This window comes from Peromyscus californicus, unplaced genomic scaffold, assembly GCF_007827085.1.
Source record: "Peromyscus californicus insignis strain IS unplaced genomic scaffold, ASM782708v3 Scaffold_6__1_contigs__length_162567912, whole genome shotgun sequence".
Lineage (NCBI taxonomy): Eukaryota > Metazoa > Chordata > Mammalia > Rodentia > Cricetidae > Peromyscus > Peromyscus californicus.
In genome coordinates, this window is record NW_026294584.1 from 142,480,459 (window position 1) to 142,495,005 (window position 14,547).

General features: G+C 49.7%; 1 protein-coding gene across 1 annotated transcript; it reads right to left on the bottom strand.

Moving 5' to 3' along the window:
- Positions 1–5,912: 5,912 nt before the first annotated feature.
- Fkbp4 (FKBP prolyl isomerase 4) lies at positions 5,913–14,474 on the bottom strand. Its single transcript, XM_052721332.1, has 10 exons — positions 14,253–14,474; positions 12,403–12,547; positions 11,545–11,687; positions 10,759–10,879; positions 10,131–10,287; positions 9,505–9,595; positions 9,325–9,408; positions 8,921–9,106; positions 8,165–8,404; positions 5,913–6,690 (listed from the first exon to the last, which is right to left on the bottom strand). The coding sequence occupies exons 1-10, from the start codon at positions 14,355–14,357 to the stop codon at positions 6,586–6,588; spliced, it is 1,377 nt and encodes a 458-aa protein (XP_052577292.1). The 5' UTR covers positions 14,358–14,474; the 3' UTR covers positions 5,913–6,585.
- Between the last annotated feature and the right edge of the window lie 73 nt (positions 14,475–14,547).

The following is a 14,547-nucleotide window of genomic DNA, read 5'->3' on the forward strand; positions in this document are numbered from 1 at the left end:
TGGGGCTTGACTCATAGAGGAATCAGAGCATCAGCAGGTCATATTAATAGCTGTCATAATTAACAGTTCTCTATTTCCCAACAGTTCTTTTATGAAATTACCCAATAGGAGTTGTCAACACAACGTAGTGGACTGCAACCCACATTAAAAAAGTTAAGAGGCCAGAAAGAGCTCAGCAATTAAGAGCACTTGCTGCCCTTGCAGAGGACCCAAGGTTGATTCTCAGCCCCATATGGCGCTCGCACCCATCAGTAATTCCAGTTTCAGGGAATCGGAAGCCAGACTCCCTCTTCTGGCTTCTCAGACACCCACGTGATGCACAGATCACATGCAACAAGACAGCCATCACAAAAAATTTAAAAATATGACTAGAAAAAGACCCTGTAGTACCTAGTATTATTTTGTGAAAGTTTTGTCTCAGTTGTTTATATTTACATATATATCCTGGATTATAATGAAAAACAATTTTTTATGCTGTTTACTTTGTAGGCAGCAGTGAAAAACACCCACTGCAAAGCACACTTCACGTATTTAATAAGATCAACACAACTATGTAAACTTTGTTTCTTCAGATGAGGAAAACATGTTCAGCAAGATTGAGTAACTTAGCTAAAGTGGTAGACGTGAGACTCAAACCAAGGTGTTTGACCCAAAATGCTAGCTTTTCTGTCACTGTTGGAGTTGCTAGGAGAGTGAAGGCTACTGGGATTCTGGATTGGCTGTATGGTGTAGCCCCCCCACCAGCACAGAGCTGCCTCTTCCAAGTGGTCTTATTCTAGTTTAGGTGTGGGATCCTCACTCTCATGACTGGCTGCTTTTGGATACTTCCCTGTTGAGTCAGGTCCTGCTATTCTTTTGAGGGATCTCATTAAGACAACAGGCATGCTAAGCTAGATGTGGTAGTTCTTGCCTGTAATTCCAGCCCGTGGGAGGAGTAGGCAGGAGGATCAAGATTTCAAAGTCAGCCTTGAACTCGTTCTATGCCAGCTTTGGTTACAAGTGATCCTGTCTCAAAACAAAACAAAACAAAAACAACAAAATAACAACCTTCCTGGCACTCAGTAGGTAGGGGCAGGAGATCAGAAGTTCGGAGTTATCTTCACATACAGTCTGAGAAACACATGAGGCTGTCTCAATTTTTTAAGTTTTCTCAAGGGAAACAAAGACACACTTAGGGTATGTTGGACCAGAGAGATGGTCCTACTTTCTATGTTGAAGAGGGTGGGAAAAGGCTGAGGGTGAAACCTTTCTACCCTAGGAGGAAAATGATGGGTTTGGTTTCAGTGGATCTGGCAGCTGAAAATACAAAAAAAATACAAAGGGAAAAAGCAAACCGGAAGCAGTCTGGATCAGTACTGGGGACTGCAGGTTCAATCCTCGATAAGTGGTTATCAGCTCCTATGGGTGGTGAGCTGTGGGGGTGGCTAGATCCATTAGAAGGTCTGGGTCACGCAGGTGTGCCTGGTGCTACAAACTCATGGAGGGGCTGCAGGGTCACCCACCTGCTGTCTACTCTTGCCATCCTGTTCAACCTCTAAACTTCCTATTAGGTTTTTTTTTTTTTTTTTTTTTTTTTTTTTTTTGGTTTTTCGAGACAGGGTTTCTCTGTGTAGCTTTGCGCCTCTCCTGGAACTCACTTGGTAGACCAGACTGGCCTCGAACTCACAGAGATCCGCCTGGCTCTGCCTCCCGAGTGCTGGGATTAAAGGCGTGCGCCACCACCGCCCGGCTTCCTATTAGGTTTTAAGGAGAAAACAAAACCAACTTTGAAGTGTTTGTGCCAGAATATAATAAGTAGTTTATGCTTTGTTGTACTTTGTTTATAAGATAAACATATTAATAAATTCTCAGGACAGAATAGAAGAGCACCAGCCCACTTCTCCCACTGTACACCCTGGTCTGACCCAGTTCCTTGAAATCACCTCCTGACCCAGTACTCCACAATAATCTCCCTCATCATTTGGACTTCTAGAATTTTCAGTGGCAGTGTCCGGCTGTTTGTACAGTTATCATCATGAAGGTCACATCATGTCACTCACAACTTGCATGCCATATCTTCTGTCACTCAAGAGAGCCAAATCAAGTTAAAGGAAAGAAAGTCCCTAAAAGACAGGGTGTGACTAAGTATTGTTATGCGTCTGTGCACTTGTATGTGTGGGTGTGCTTGACGATGTGGACACACTTGAAAGCCAGGGGTTGATTTTGAAATGTCTTTCCCAATTGCTTCTCCATGGTTTCTCACTTAATCTGGAGCTACTACTTCAGGTCGTCTGGCTGGCCAGTGAACTGTGCCACCTCGCTCCACGGTTACAGGTATGCATTATGATGTCCAGTTTTTACATGGGTGCTGGGGGGCTTAAAGCAGGTCTTCATGCTTGTGCAAGCATTTGCTCACTGAACCATCGCTAGCCCAACCTCTGCACACCCACATCCTTTGAATACATGCTCATCACAGTGGACCATGACTGGGCCCTGCATAGCTAATCAGCTGGATCCCTTTCCCAGCAATCATTTCCTTGTAAGAATATTTATTTTCCTAGTTCTTAGTGTTGTTGCCATACTCTTGTCCTTGAAATTGAAATTGGACACACAACTTGAGGTGCTCTCAGGGGGGTGCCACAGGTCCACCAAGCATCAGGCCTTGTGGGACACCATGGCAGGGACTCTTGTCTTCGGCCTGAATGGGTCAGGAAGCCTCTCAAAGTGGAGGGACAAAACAGTATATAGTGCAGGTGGGGTAAAAGTGCCTTTTTAAAGAGGTTAGTGGTGAACGATGTGCATGCAGATGGAGAGGAAAGATATGTAGGGGAAGTGACATTTCACAGGCTGGAGACTGGAAAGACTTAGGCAGTGTAATTTACAGAACTTATTCTCAGAGAACTACCAGTTAATAGCCCAGAACACCAGTTGCTGCTGGACTTTCTAATCTGAGCATGTCCCTTGCATAAATGCTGAAGTGTGGGTAAGCAAGGCCCAAGTATCCAGAAGACAAGAGCAATGACCCAACAGAGTTCAGTACATAGCAGGATTTTTTTACCCATAAAGACTTAATCTCGGGGTTGGGGATTTAGCTCATTGGTAGAGCACTTGCCTAGCAAGCGCAAGGCCCTGGGTTGGGTCCTCAGCTCGGGGGGTGGGGGTGGGGACGGACGGGGGGACGGACGGACGACGACACGACACGGGACGGACACACACAACTTAATCACGTTATCAAAACATCTTCACTAGACAGTTTTAATGTTACAATAAACTAGGACTTTTCCATCACCACTGCTCTATAAAGGTACAGTCAAATTTTAAATTCTTGGAATCTCAAGGAGCTTTCAGACAAGAACAGAATTTGGGATGCTTTTTATCCATGCATTGTAGAAGCTCAAGACTTACTCTGAATCACATGACCTCAAAGTAGTTTGCCCTAGTTCAGTGAACTCATCTTCAAGAACAAATTTGTTTGATTTTTGCAAACTTCTTTTTTGGAGACAGGGTCTCACATAGCTCAGGCTGGTCCTGAACCAAAGTGGCTGAAGATAACCTTGAACTCCTAATCCCTCTGCCTATACCTTCCAAGTGCTAGGATTACAAATGTGTGCCATCATTCAAGGTTCATGTGGTGTTAGGAATCCAACCCAGTGCTTCATGCCTGCTAGGTCTTATGTGTTTTGTCCGTCAGTGTATGCCATGTGTGTGTACAGGTGACAGTGTAAGCCAGATGAGGGCACTGAGTCCCCTGGAGCTGGAGGCTGGGAGCACTTGCTGCTCTGAGAGGCCCTGGGTTCAGTTCCTGGCACCCACATAGTGAGGGCTCACAACTACCTCTAGTTCCAGGAGATTTGATACCCTCTTCTGCCATCCATGGGTATTGTACACATGGATACATAAATCCACACATACATACTTAGTTTTCAAAGACTATCTCACTATGTGCCCCTGGAATCACTATGTAGACCAGGCTGGTCATGAACTCAGGGATTCCCCTTGCCTTTGCCTCCTCCTGAGTGTTGTTGGGATTAAAGTTGTGCACCACCATGCCTGCTATAAAAATAAATCTTTAAAAGATAAAAATGCTTGAGTGCCTGAGTCTCCACACGTACACCGTGTGCAGTGCTTGTGGAGAGCAAAGAGGGTACTGGATCCTCTTTGAACTAGTTACAGACAGCTCTAAGCTGCCTGAGTGGGGATTGGGAATCAAAGCTGGGGCTTCTATAAGAGCAAGTGCTCCTAACTACCATGCTGTCTCTAGGCCCAGCACCTAGCTTTCAACAGGTCCTCACTTTTGCAGTAAGCAGTCTAGTAACTGAGCTGTTCCCCAAGCCTTGGTTGAGTTTCCTCATCTGTAAAATGGGCCATGCCTCTGTAGTGGGTAGCTGTTCCAGCTTTGACCTGGAAGTACTACCCCCACTGAGGCTTCTGGTAACTGTCACGCCTACGAGGCGGGGCCAAGAGAGGAGCCATTAAGACTTGAGATCCAGATAAACCAGCTCTCTTGGTTCCTGGATCCTGGATGCTGGAGGTAGACCAAGCAGAGTTCTCCAGAAAACACCCCTGGACCGCACCACACCTTTCCCGGACCCGGTAACCTATCCCTTTACTTGTAAGTTACCCCACAAAATAAACCTCCCTTTTAACTACGTGGCATTGCCTTAATACTTCCACCAACATGCCTCTTTCTTAGGGCAGTTGGATCAAAGATTGTATCATAGGGAGTCCTTGGTACAGGTCAAAGCTTACTGTTAAGTTCTTAGCAATTTAGCAAGGGCTTGCTTGGTATTGTCATTGAGAGCAAAGGCCAAGAGTCAAAGGTAGAATACCCAAAGGAACCATACTTAAAACTCAAGCCCAAGCCTGGACTTACACCCACTAAGGGAACTAGCAGACACAATGCCAGACATGTTGAAAACTGAGCCCTTTTTCCTAGAAATCCATCCTCTACAATGTCAAGAGCTATACAAGTTATGTGGGTAGGTAGACTGCCAGAGAGCCCACACAACCAAGTATGGGCAGGCTGAGCGCTGACTATAGGTGATCAAGAGGAAGTTCAATGTGGTATGAAGGAGTACACTGTGTTCCTGGTAGGACAGAGAAGGTGGATTTGACAAGTACTTCACCAGCATCTTAATGCATATAAAAACCCTAGACAGGCAGCAACAGTGGGGCTTTTACACCGTAAGAAACTGAGGCCTGGGGCTGCGGAGATGGCACAAGTGGTTAAGTACACTTGCTGCCTTTGCAGGAGACCCAGGTTTGATTCCCAGCACCCAACTGGTGACTCACAATTCTAACTCCAGTTCCAGGGGACCCACTGCCCTGTTCTGGCCTTCACGGACACCAAGCATGCACATGGTGCACAGACAGACATACATGCAGGTAAAATACCCAAACTAAAAAATAAAGAGAAAGGCCGGGCGGTGGTGGCGCACGCCTTTAATTCCAGCACTCGGGAGGCAGAGCCAGGCAGATCTCTGTGAGTTCGAGGCCAGCCTGGGCTACCAAGTGAGTTCCAGGACAGGCGCAAAGCTACACAGAGAAACCCTGTCTCGAAAAACAAAAAAAAAAAAACAACAAAAAAAAAAATAAAGAGAAAGAAATCATGTAAATACCCAAGATGTCTGCCAGAGTAGAGGCAGTAGTACAAACCCAGCTTCAGAACCATTAGGCCTGGTCCTAGTTTTCTGGATATTTCTATTTTCCTCTTCCCATTGGGGAAAAAACCCAGCATTCTAATGCCGGGCTGCTCTAGTCTGCACTGGAGCTCCGGAGGTGTGTGCAGAGGCCGTCTCCTGCCTTGCCATAGTCTGTATCACATGGCACACTGGAGTTGGACCGGAGTGTGCCCCTCTTCATTCCGCCCTGACCACACGTACCCACCACACCCTACCCCAGAGCTCAACATAAAGGGTTGCCTGACACCCACAGTTTGTTGTTTCCACTTTATTGCTCAAGCACAGGACTTGAGGTGTGCCTGGACCTTCAGCGTGCATTAAAAGAGGCTGAGGGGACGGGGACGGGGACAACCTGGATGAGGGAAACTGGAAGCAGGGGACACACTGGAAGGCGCTGTGGAGAGGTGATCACCGTGTACCAGGATTATCAGGGATACCATCTCAGGAGAGCAAGGCAAGAGAGGACACACAGTGGCTTTCCCATGCCCCTAGCACCTGCATGGAGACCGCAGGCTTGGAAAACAACCAGAGGGGAAGGGATAAGGAGGATGGCTGCCCAGGAGTTGTCGTCTCCATCCCGGCTCCTTGTCAGACTCCATTTCCTATCACATACTCCCTTCTACCACTTGAAAAATGGAGCTAACAGAGGGAGAAATAAATTAACATTCTGACGTGTACGTATGGAAGGATATACACTCATGTGTAATGGGGGAAGGAGAGAGGGTTGACACCATCTAAAAGTACCCCCCATTTCACCCCCAGCCTGCTCTTCTCTCCTTTCCCCCCAAAGCCATCATCCAAACAGATAGAAAAATAAAGGTCTAATTCACTCAAAATTCTTCAGTTTTTACAAAACTAACAGGGTGGAGCAGGGAAGGGAGCAGGGGGGCAGGCAGCTGCAGGGGCGGGCAGGTGGAGAGGCAGGCTAAGCTTCTGTCTCCACCTGAGACTGGTTCCCCGGCACATTGTTCGGCTCACCCTTCATCTCAGTGTCAGTGGGATGGTGTCCTGCAGCCACCTCGGCCTTGGCCTGTAAGATGAGGAAGAGGCTCAATTCCTGACAGAAAGGCACAGGCACAGCAATCCTGGAACTGTCCTCCAAGCGCGTGCGCGCACGCACATTCTCAACTGACAAGGCTACTCAACACACTACTGCTGAATGTCACAGATTTCTGATGTTTTCAAGTATTTTTACTTTGTGCTGCTGGGATTAAACTCAGGGCCCTGAGCATGCTTGGCAAGCACACTGTGCTATGTCCCAGACCATCTAAACAAGAACATCTTCAATGTCAATGCCATGTTTGCTTCAGTTGGCATGTCTACTAGAATTGTAATGACAGAGATTAGCATAGCCCTGAGCAAGGCTATCACTTTTAAACCCATTTCTTTATATGCTACCCCCCGAAATAATTAAAAATATATTGAGCAATACATTAAATTCACTATTTAGTTTCACCTTTTAACTGTGGCTACTAGAAAGTATGTTTTGTAATCTGTTTTTTGTTTTTGTTTATTTCGAGACAGGGTTTCTCTGTGTAGTTTTGGAGCCTGTCCTGGATCTCACTCTGTAGACCAGGCTGGCCCCCAAGTCACAGAGATCCACCTGGCTCTGCCTCCCGAGTGCTGGGATTAAAGTGTGCGCCATCACTGACCGGCATAATCTGTTTCTTTTTGACGGTGTTAGAGACACTGAAGCAACGAAAAGTAAGACGTGCTATGTATGTGCAGTGGAGTACTACACAGCAGGGAGAGAAAATGAGAGTCAATGTGAAAGTTCTTTTAAACAGTAATGTAAACTAAGCTTCCAGTCACTAATTAATTAGTGGTACAGGGGAAAACCACAGACAGGTGCACACAGAGCACAGTGGGGTGAGGTTGAACTGGCAGGATCATGTGCTTCTGTGGAGGCAGAACGCTAACTACATACCTACCCTCCTAGGCTCCAAGTGTGGAAGTACATACACCCTTTAAACCTAGGACTCACAGGGCAGAGGCAGGCAGACAGCTAAGAGTTCCAGGCCCTGGCGTGAGAGTGTACTTCCCATGCTGTTGGCCTAGCCTCACCAGTGGGGTCAAAACTGAGGACTTACATTTCTTTCCTGGACAGAGAATAACATCTGGCTTCTACAACTAACTCCCAAAGGCAACCACAGGCAGAGCCCACACCTTACGTGCCGAAGGAGCTAAGAAACCCCCTTTCTCTCCATTGTAGCCACTCCTACCATGTGGCGGTTTGAAGGAGAATGGCCCCCATAGGTCCCTGGTTTGTGGAACTTGATGCGAAGGCTTAGGAGGTGTGGCCTTGTTGAAGGAGGTGTGTTTGCAGAAGGGCTCACTGGTTTCGAGAGCCCAGACCATTCCAGGCTAACTCTGCCATGTGCTTGTTCGTTGCCTGCCATGAACTCTGACCCTCTGGAACTGTACATCCTCTACAAACCGGTGAGTTGCCTTGCTCCTGGTTGTTTCTTCACAGCAAAGTAGTTACGACACACCCCAACTCTCACCTTGTGCTCCTCCTCAGCCAACCTCTCAAACATGTTGGCATAGAGCTTCTTCTCCCGGGCAAGCTGCCTGCGGGTCCGCTGTTGGCACACAGCCAGCTGGGCCTTGGCGGCTTTGTTGCTGGGATAGAGCTGCAGGACCTTTTGGAAGTCAGCTCGTGCCAAGTCAAAGTCATTCACGGCCAGGTGCGCCTCTCCCCGGCGGAACAGGCCCTTCTCATTGTTGCTGTCCAACTCCAGGGCCTAAAAGCACAGAAAGGAAGCAGCAGAAACATCAGACTCGGCAGCACCAGCGGGATTCCCAAGGGACCCCTCAGGAAGATGAAGCTCAGTGAAAATGGCAGTTGTCAAGTTAGGAAAAAAAAAAAATAGACTGAGGCATTAAATGGGAAGGGTCATGGCTCAGAAAAAAATTAATTTAATTCAAGAGAGGAAAGGAAATACAGGTCTTCGGATGCAGGAAGAACACAATCTCACCTTTCCAGATACAGATAATCACCAAACAACCCGACTCCCTTTAGTTTTCCCCAGCCCAGGGCTTGCTCACTGTATCCATTGTCTCCCACCATTAAAGCACCTGCTACATCCATACTAGGCCTCTATGGGTCTGTAACTCAGAATTCCCAACCACATATCCCACTAACGCCACCCAGTGACTGCGGGCCAATCTCAGACTGGCTGGTGGTGCACCAGCCCTGCCTGTAGGTGCACCAGCCCTGCCTGTAAATGCTGCTTCCACATTCTCTGAAGGGATCTCACCTTGTTACAGCTTTCAATGGCAGCTGAGAAGGCCTGCAGTTTCAGGTGACACATGGCGAGATTGAGGTGTGAGGCCAGTCGAAGCGCATGGACCTTTTGCATTTCCTCATCAGAAAAACTAGACTCGTATTCTAGCCAGGATACAATCTTCTTGTACTGCAGTAAAGCTTGCTTGTACTTGCCTTCCTAGAATGGGAGGGAAGCTGAGGCACCCACGGCAGGTTCAGCAGCCCAGGTTGCCTTACCTAGTTGCCACAAGTGACTCCTGGACACCAGATTCCCACTCCTTCCCATCCCAGATCAACGGACTAAGATATAATAGTGACAATCGCAAGAGGTATCCATAACTGTGGCAGGGTATCATCTGGACAGTCCCCCCCTGTGGTGTCTTGTCCTTGGCTCACCTTGAAGTATACAGTGCCCCTCTCTTTCACTATGTTGCTCTGTTCCAGCTTCTCCTCAGAGTTCATCTCCCAAGACTCCTTGGCCTGTCACACCCCAGAGGACAGACACAGTGGTCAGCTTTCTCAGTCACCCACGGACCAGACTCCAGGAGAGAGAACGCATGCTTCAGGCAGACTCACCTTCTCCAAACTCTTCAGATGTACTTCATATCTCAGGTGTGCATGTGGTGGGATCTGGAACTTTTCCTTCCCAACACTGCCAAAGGCATAGCTGTAGGGGTGAAAACGCCTGGGTCACCTCACAGCCCTTAGTCCGCTCTGGGCTGAAAGGCTTCCTGTTTGTTTCCTGGAAAGTACCTTTCCATCCTGAGACCTGGTTCAAATAGTTTCTGTCTGGCCAACATTTCCCTAATTTCTTCATTACACATTTAGGCAGTTCCATAGACTCACTACCACTTGCTCCTAACTCTTTTAACCATACACCACTGAGATGACTAACTCAGAGACACGAAGCAAGAACCATTCTGAAGCCCTAAGAGCTTCAGTATGTGTGGCACACAGTAGATGTTTCAACAAACGTTAATGATTGAATAAACTAATGGCAGATAAATGAAAACCTTGATGTTGGAAGGTAGGGATTCAGACGAGGCTTGAATGCAAGTAAATGTGGACAAGAGTGGGCCACACTTTCAGATCCAATGAAGGGTTCAGGGTGGTGACAGGTATCCCCTTAGAGTAGCAGGAGATCACAGCTCACTGTGGACATTCAGTTATGTCTCTCTGCTCTGCCAAGTGCTGTATCTCACCTAGGTTTGAGGTATACAATGGAATGTTCTCCTTTCTCCATGCGCTGAATGGCCGTCTCCAGCCCACAGGGCAGATCTAGGCTTTCCCCTTCGCCGACTTCAAAGCAGAGCTCCCGCTGGTCAAAGAGCTGGTCTTTATAGTAGCCTTCCAGTGCCACTGGCAGCAAAGAGAGGCAGTGCTCCAGGTGTGAGAAGGCAGAGCATTGAGGAAGTTGCCACCAGCCCCCCCACATCTCCCAATTACTGCTTATACCCAAGATAACCATTGTATCTCAGACCTGCAGAGATGCTAAGACAGTGTGGTCTAACTCCTTACTTTATGGATAAGACAAAAGACTTATAGAAAGGAAATGACTTGGTCCAAACCACCCAAAGTCTTTTGTCTCTGAGCTAGAAATCATACACAACTCTAGATTTTTCTTCTTACACCAGAATACACTCCCCCACCCCCCCCACCCCTTCTTTTTGTTTTTTGAGATAGGGTTTCTTTGTGTAGCTTTGGCTATCCTAGAACTAGCTCTGTAGACCAGGTTGATCTCGAACTCACAGATACACACCTGCCTCTGCCTCCTGAGTAATGGGCTTAAGGCATATGCCACCACTGCCCGGCCAGACTACATTTTTTTACCTTCCACTATAGCACCTTCATTGGGCCTGGCATAGCCCGCACCACGAGTCCGTATTCTGCGAATGATCCCGCCATCTTCATCTTCTGTAAGGTCTTCTCCTTTGAACTCAAACAGCTCCACCTGTAGGGTGAGATATAAGGTGACCAACGCCTTTCTGCACCAACTCAACAGTGAAAAACTCTCTGTCACTCAGAAGAGTTAAGACTAATGTAGACCACATCTAGCCAGAGGGGCACAGTCCCAGGAGGAACTGGACAGTGGCACTTCTGACAAGCTCTTGGGGGCTGCTCTGGCCTACACTTTGGCAGAGGCCAGCAAGACACATGGGCTTCACTTGGCCTCAGAAAGACAAGATATCATCCTGCTTCATTTAACAAGAACCCGAGAAACCTAATCTGGCAGGCATCAGAAGTGACCTGGTATCTCAGCCCCTGACCTATAGGAAGCTGTCTGTCCCTCCTGTGGCCCAGGTTGCCAATATTCCACACTACCCTTTATAACCCTGATGCTTCCTGACCCCCAACTCCTTTCAGTTAAGAAATCCTCAGTCACTCCTATTCTAGAAGAGCTTTGGAGCCCCCGACCCCCTTCCCACCCAAAGCTTCTATTACTGGCCACTATGACGGCAGCAGAACCAGCTACCTTTCCACCTCTCCTCCTACTAAAGCTAGGCCCTCAGGCTTGGCTACATTGTCTCTAAGAGGCAGGAAGGGCTGGAGGGCAGCCAGGCAATGGGGTGAGATAAGGTCTGGCTCTTTGCCTGGTGCTCTGTGGCCAGCACTCACCTCAAATACAAGTGTGGCGTTGGGGGGGATCTTTGGAGGGCTGCCTGCTGAACCGTAGGCATATTCTGGCTTGCAGGTGATGTGGCACACTTCCCCCACTTTCATGGTTGCTACACCAATATCCCAAGCCTTGATGACCTCCCCTGTGGGTAGAGGCAAACAAGACCTGCTGAGCAGGGGTCTAACTCTAGGCTCAGCATCCCCAAAGAAAGCTGCTGCATACACCCAAGGGGACCCACACATCCCTAGAAATGGGACCAGAGACAAGCAGCAGCAGTGGCGTCATTCTCAGCACATTAGAAGATGGCTCAGCCCTGCAACAGAGTGCAAGAAGCATGACTGTCCACCTCAGAGGGAAGAAGGAGCTGAATTGATGAGCTGGGGTAGATATCAGCCAGTCCCAGAACAGTAGAAGAAAACACAAGACGCATAATGGACGGATTCCTTTTCTGTTGTTTTGGACAGGGTTTCTCTGTGTAGTCTTGGAACTCACTCTGTAGACCAGGCTGTCCTCAAACTCAGAGATCCACCTGCTATTGCCTCCTGGGTGCTGGGACTAAATAAAGGCATGTGCTACCACTGCTGGCAACAGATGGGATTCTTCACCATTCCTCCTTGATTTTAGTTCTGGTGGTTTTTGTTGTTGTTGTTGTTCTGATGACTAGTTTATGCTATTTTGCAAGGCTATCTTGAACTGCCTAGGCTCAAGTGACTTGCTTGCCTCAACTTCTCTGGAAGCTAGGAACATAGGTAAGCACTACTGTGCCCAGCTCAAGCTTGGCTGAGAACAGAATTTTTGTTTATGACAGCTGCTATCCACTTCAGAGCCTATCCTGCCAGCCCACTAACCATGCCTACCTTTTCCCAGGTCAAAGGAGAATTTGTCCTTGCGATCCAGACTGGAGTCAAACTTTGTGCCATCTAACAGCCAGCCAGTGTAGTGGACAAAGACTCGGTCCCCAATCATGGGTGTCTCTGTGCCTGTACCCTCTCTCTTGATGACCTGGGAGGAAGTGGGGAGAAAGTGAGTATCCAAGGATGTGGGTAGAGGGCCCCAACTGCCTGTAAACTCATAAAAGGCATGTACTGGACTCCGCCGGACCCACTGCCCCGTCTCTTTATCAGCACATCCAAGAGCTCAATCTTCAAATGATTCTGATGTTAGTGGTTTGGCTTAGACTCAAGGAACCTTCCCAACTTCCTCTAGGTTTGTCCAGACCTGTTTTGGAAAACTTCAGATAAATGACCTGGGTTTAAGTTTTGCCTATGGTTTTAGACAAGTTGCTAGACTACCCTGAAATTGTCTGTCAAGCACTGTGAACAATCCCTATCCCCTGGAGGTGCTTGAAGAACAAACTGATAAAAGTGTGGATAGAAAACTACTGAGTCATCAGATCAGGGTCTGGTTTGAATAGAATGGAATAGGAGAAATGAAGGGAACAGATTGGTTCAAAACTGGTAAAAGGAAGGGCCCAGATTACAGGTAAGCACAAAGGCTCTGCATCAGGCCCTGGGAAATTAGAGTTAGGAAACAAAATTACCAGACCGTCAAGCTCAGGGGCCCCTTATTTCAGGACCAGAGTACCTCCCATGAACGTATAGGCATCTGCTTCTGTTTAACATGTTTATATATGGTGAACCTCGTGGGCGTGCCACTAGGTGGACGTAGAACTCTAAAGGAAGGCTTCCCTGATAAGAATGTACAGGGGCCTCAAAGGAGTGGCGGATGAAAGAGGAACTGACCCTTCTAGGAATCAGAACCTTGCAGAAAAAGAAATAAGGGCCACATGTTCACACGGGAGCAGCTAGAGCTGGTGTAAAAGCCAGGAGCATTTCTAGACCAACAAGGCTCCCTGAGGTCTCTGCTTAGCACAGGCCACACACACTAGGAGCTGAGCAATGGGACGCCTGGAGGAGAAACAATGGATACAGGGAGCGCATGCAATGCGGGTTAGGATTTCACCGTCCTGGACTGCTGGCAGAACCTGCTCTAAACCGGCGCCCATTGTCCCGACCCGGGTCAGGGCGCCCTCCCCCTCGCTCCCCGGGCTATTTGCCGTCGGGCGATTAGTGAGCCGCTGGCCTCAGGGCAAACCGCCTCCCCCACGGCCAGCACACCAAACCCCTAACTCAAGAAGGCTCAGGAGGGGCGGGAGAGGAACTACAGGTCCCGGCATGCACCGCTCCTGCTCTCCCCGGGCCGAGAAAGGGGGCACAGCATGGCCGAGCCCGTGACCTCGCTGGGTCTCGGCGATTGCAGAAGGGGGCGCGGGGAGGCACAAAGGGCTCTGGGCCAGGAAACGGCTCCAGGGAGCCGTTTCAGGTCCTAGCTAATGTTTAACTTTCAAGTGGGCGAGCCCTGACGCACCTTCGCCCAGGTGGCCCGCGAACGCTGCGGACGAGGGGGTCCCCGGGAGGCAAGGCCCGAGCCCCGAGGCGCGCCCCAGCCTCGTGCACCCCGCCCGGGCCCCCGGCTGCGGCTCTCGCGCTCCGCCCCGCCCCTCTCAGCCGCACAGTGCAGCCGGATCAAGTTGGCGTTGCAGTGGGGGCTCCTTCCCGACCGGGGGCCGCACCCTCCGGAGCGTGCAGCCACCGGGCCATCTTCAGCGCCGCAGCCCGCACCGGGAAGGCAAATTCCCCGATCCTCCGGCCGCGGCACCCCCTCGAGGCCCACGAGCCTGCAGCGGGGGGCTCCGCGGCCCCCTCACCTTGAGCACGCCCTCGTCCTGCTTGGGGCTGATGTCCACTCCTTCGAGAGGCAGGGGCGCCGACTGCGCCCCGTTTTCGGCCGCCTTCATCTCCTCGGCGGTCATGGCCGCTAGGCGCACCGTTGGCTGCGGGAGTGGGGCGAGCGCGAGCCGGGCGCGCTGGCCGCCGACCGGGGCGAGCGGTGGTGCGGATGGCGTGCGGCAGGAGGCGGCGCTGCTGCCCACGGCGGTCCTCGCTCCAGGCTCGCGCACCGGGCTCTCCGCGCGCTCGCCGCCGGCGGCCGAGTCGGGGGAG

What these genes read in the sequence shown, in the direction of transcription:
- Fkbp4 (XM_052721332.1), bottom strand. Translation starts at nt 14,357, where the DNA reads ATGACCGCCGAGGAGATGAAGGCGGCCGAAAACGGGGCGCAGTCGGCG. An exon ending in CTCCTTTGACCTGGGAAAAG is followed by an intron (nt 11,688 to 12,402) that starts GTAGGCATGGTT and finishes CTCTACCCACAG; the next exon opens with GGGAGGTCATCAAGGCTTGG. An exon ending in ATTGTATACCTCAAACCTAG is followed by an intron (nt 9,596 to 10,130) that starts GTGAGATACAGC and finishes TCACCCCTACAG; the next exon opens with CTATGCCTTTGGCAGTGTTG.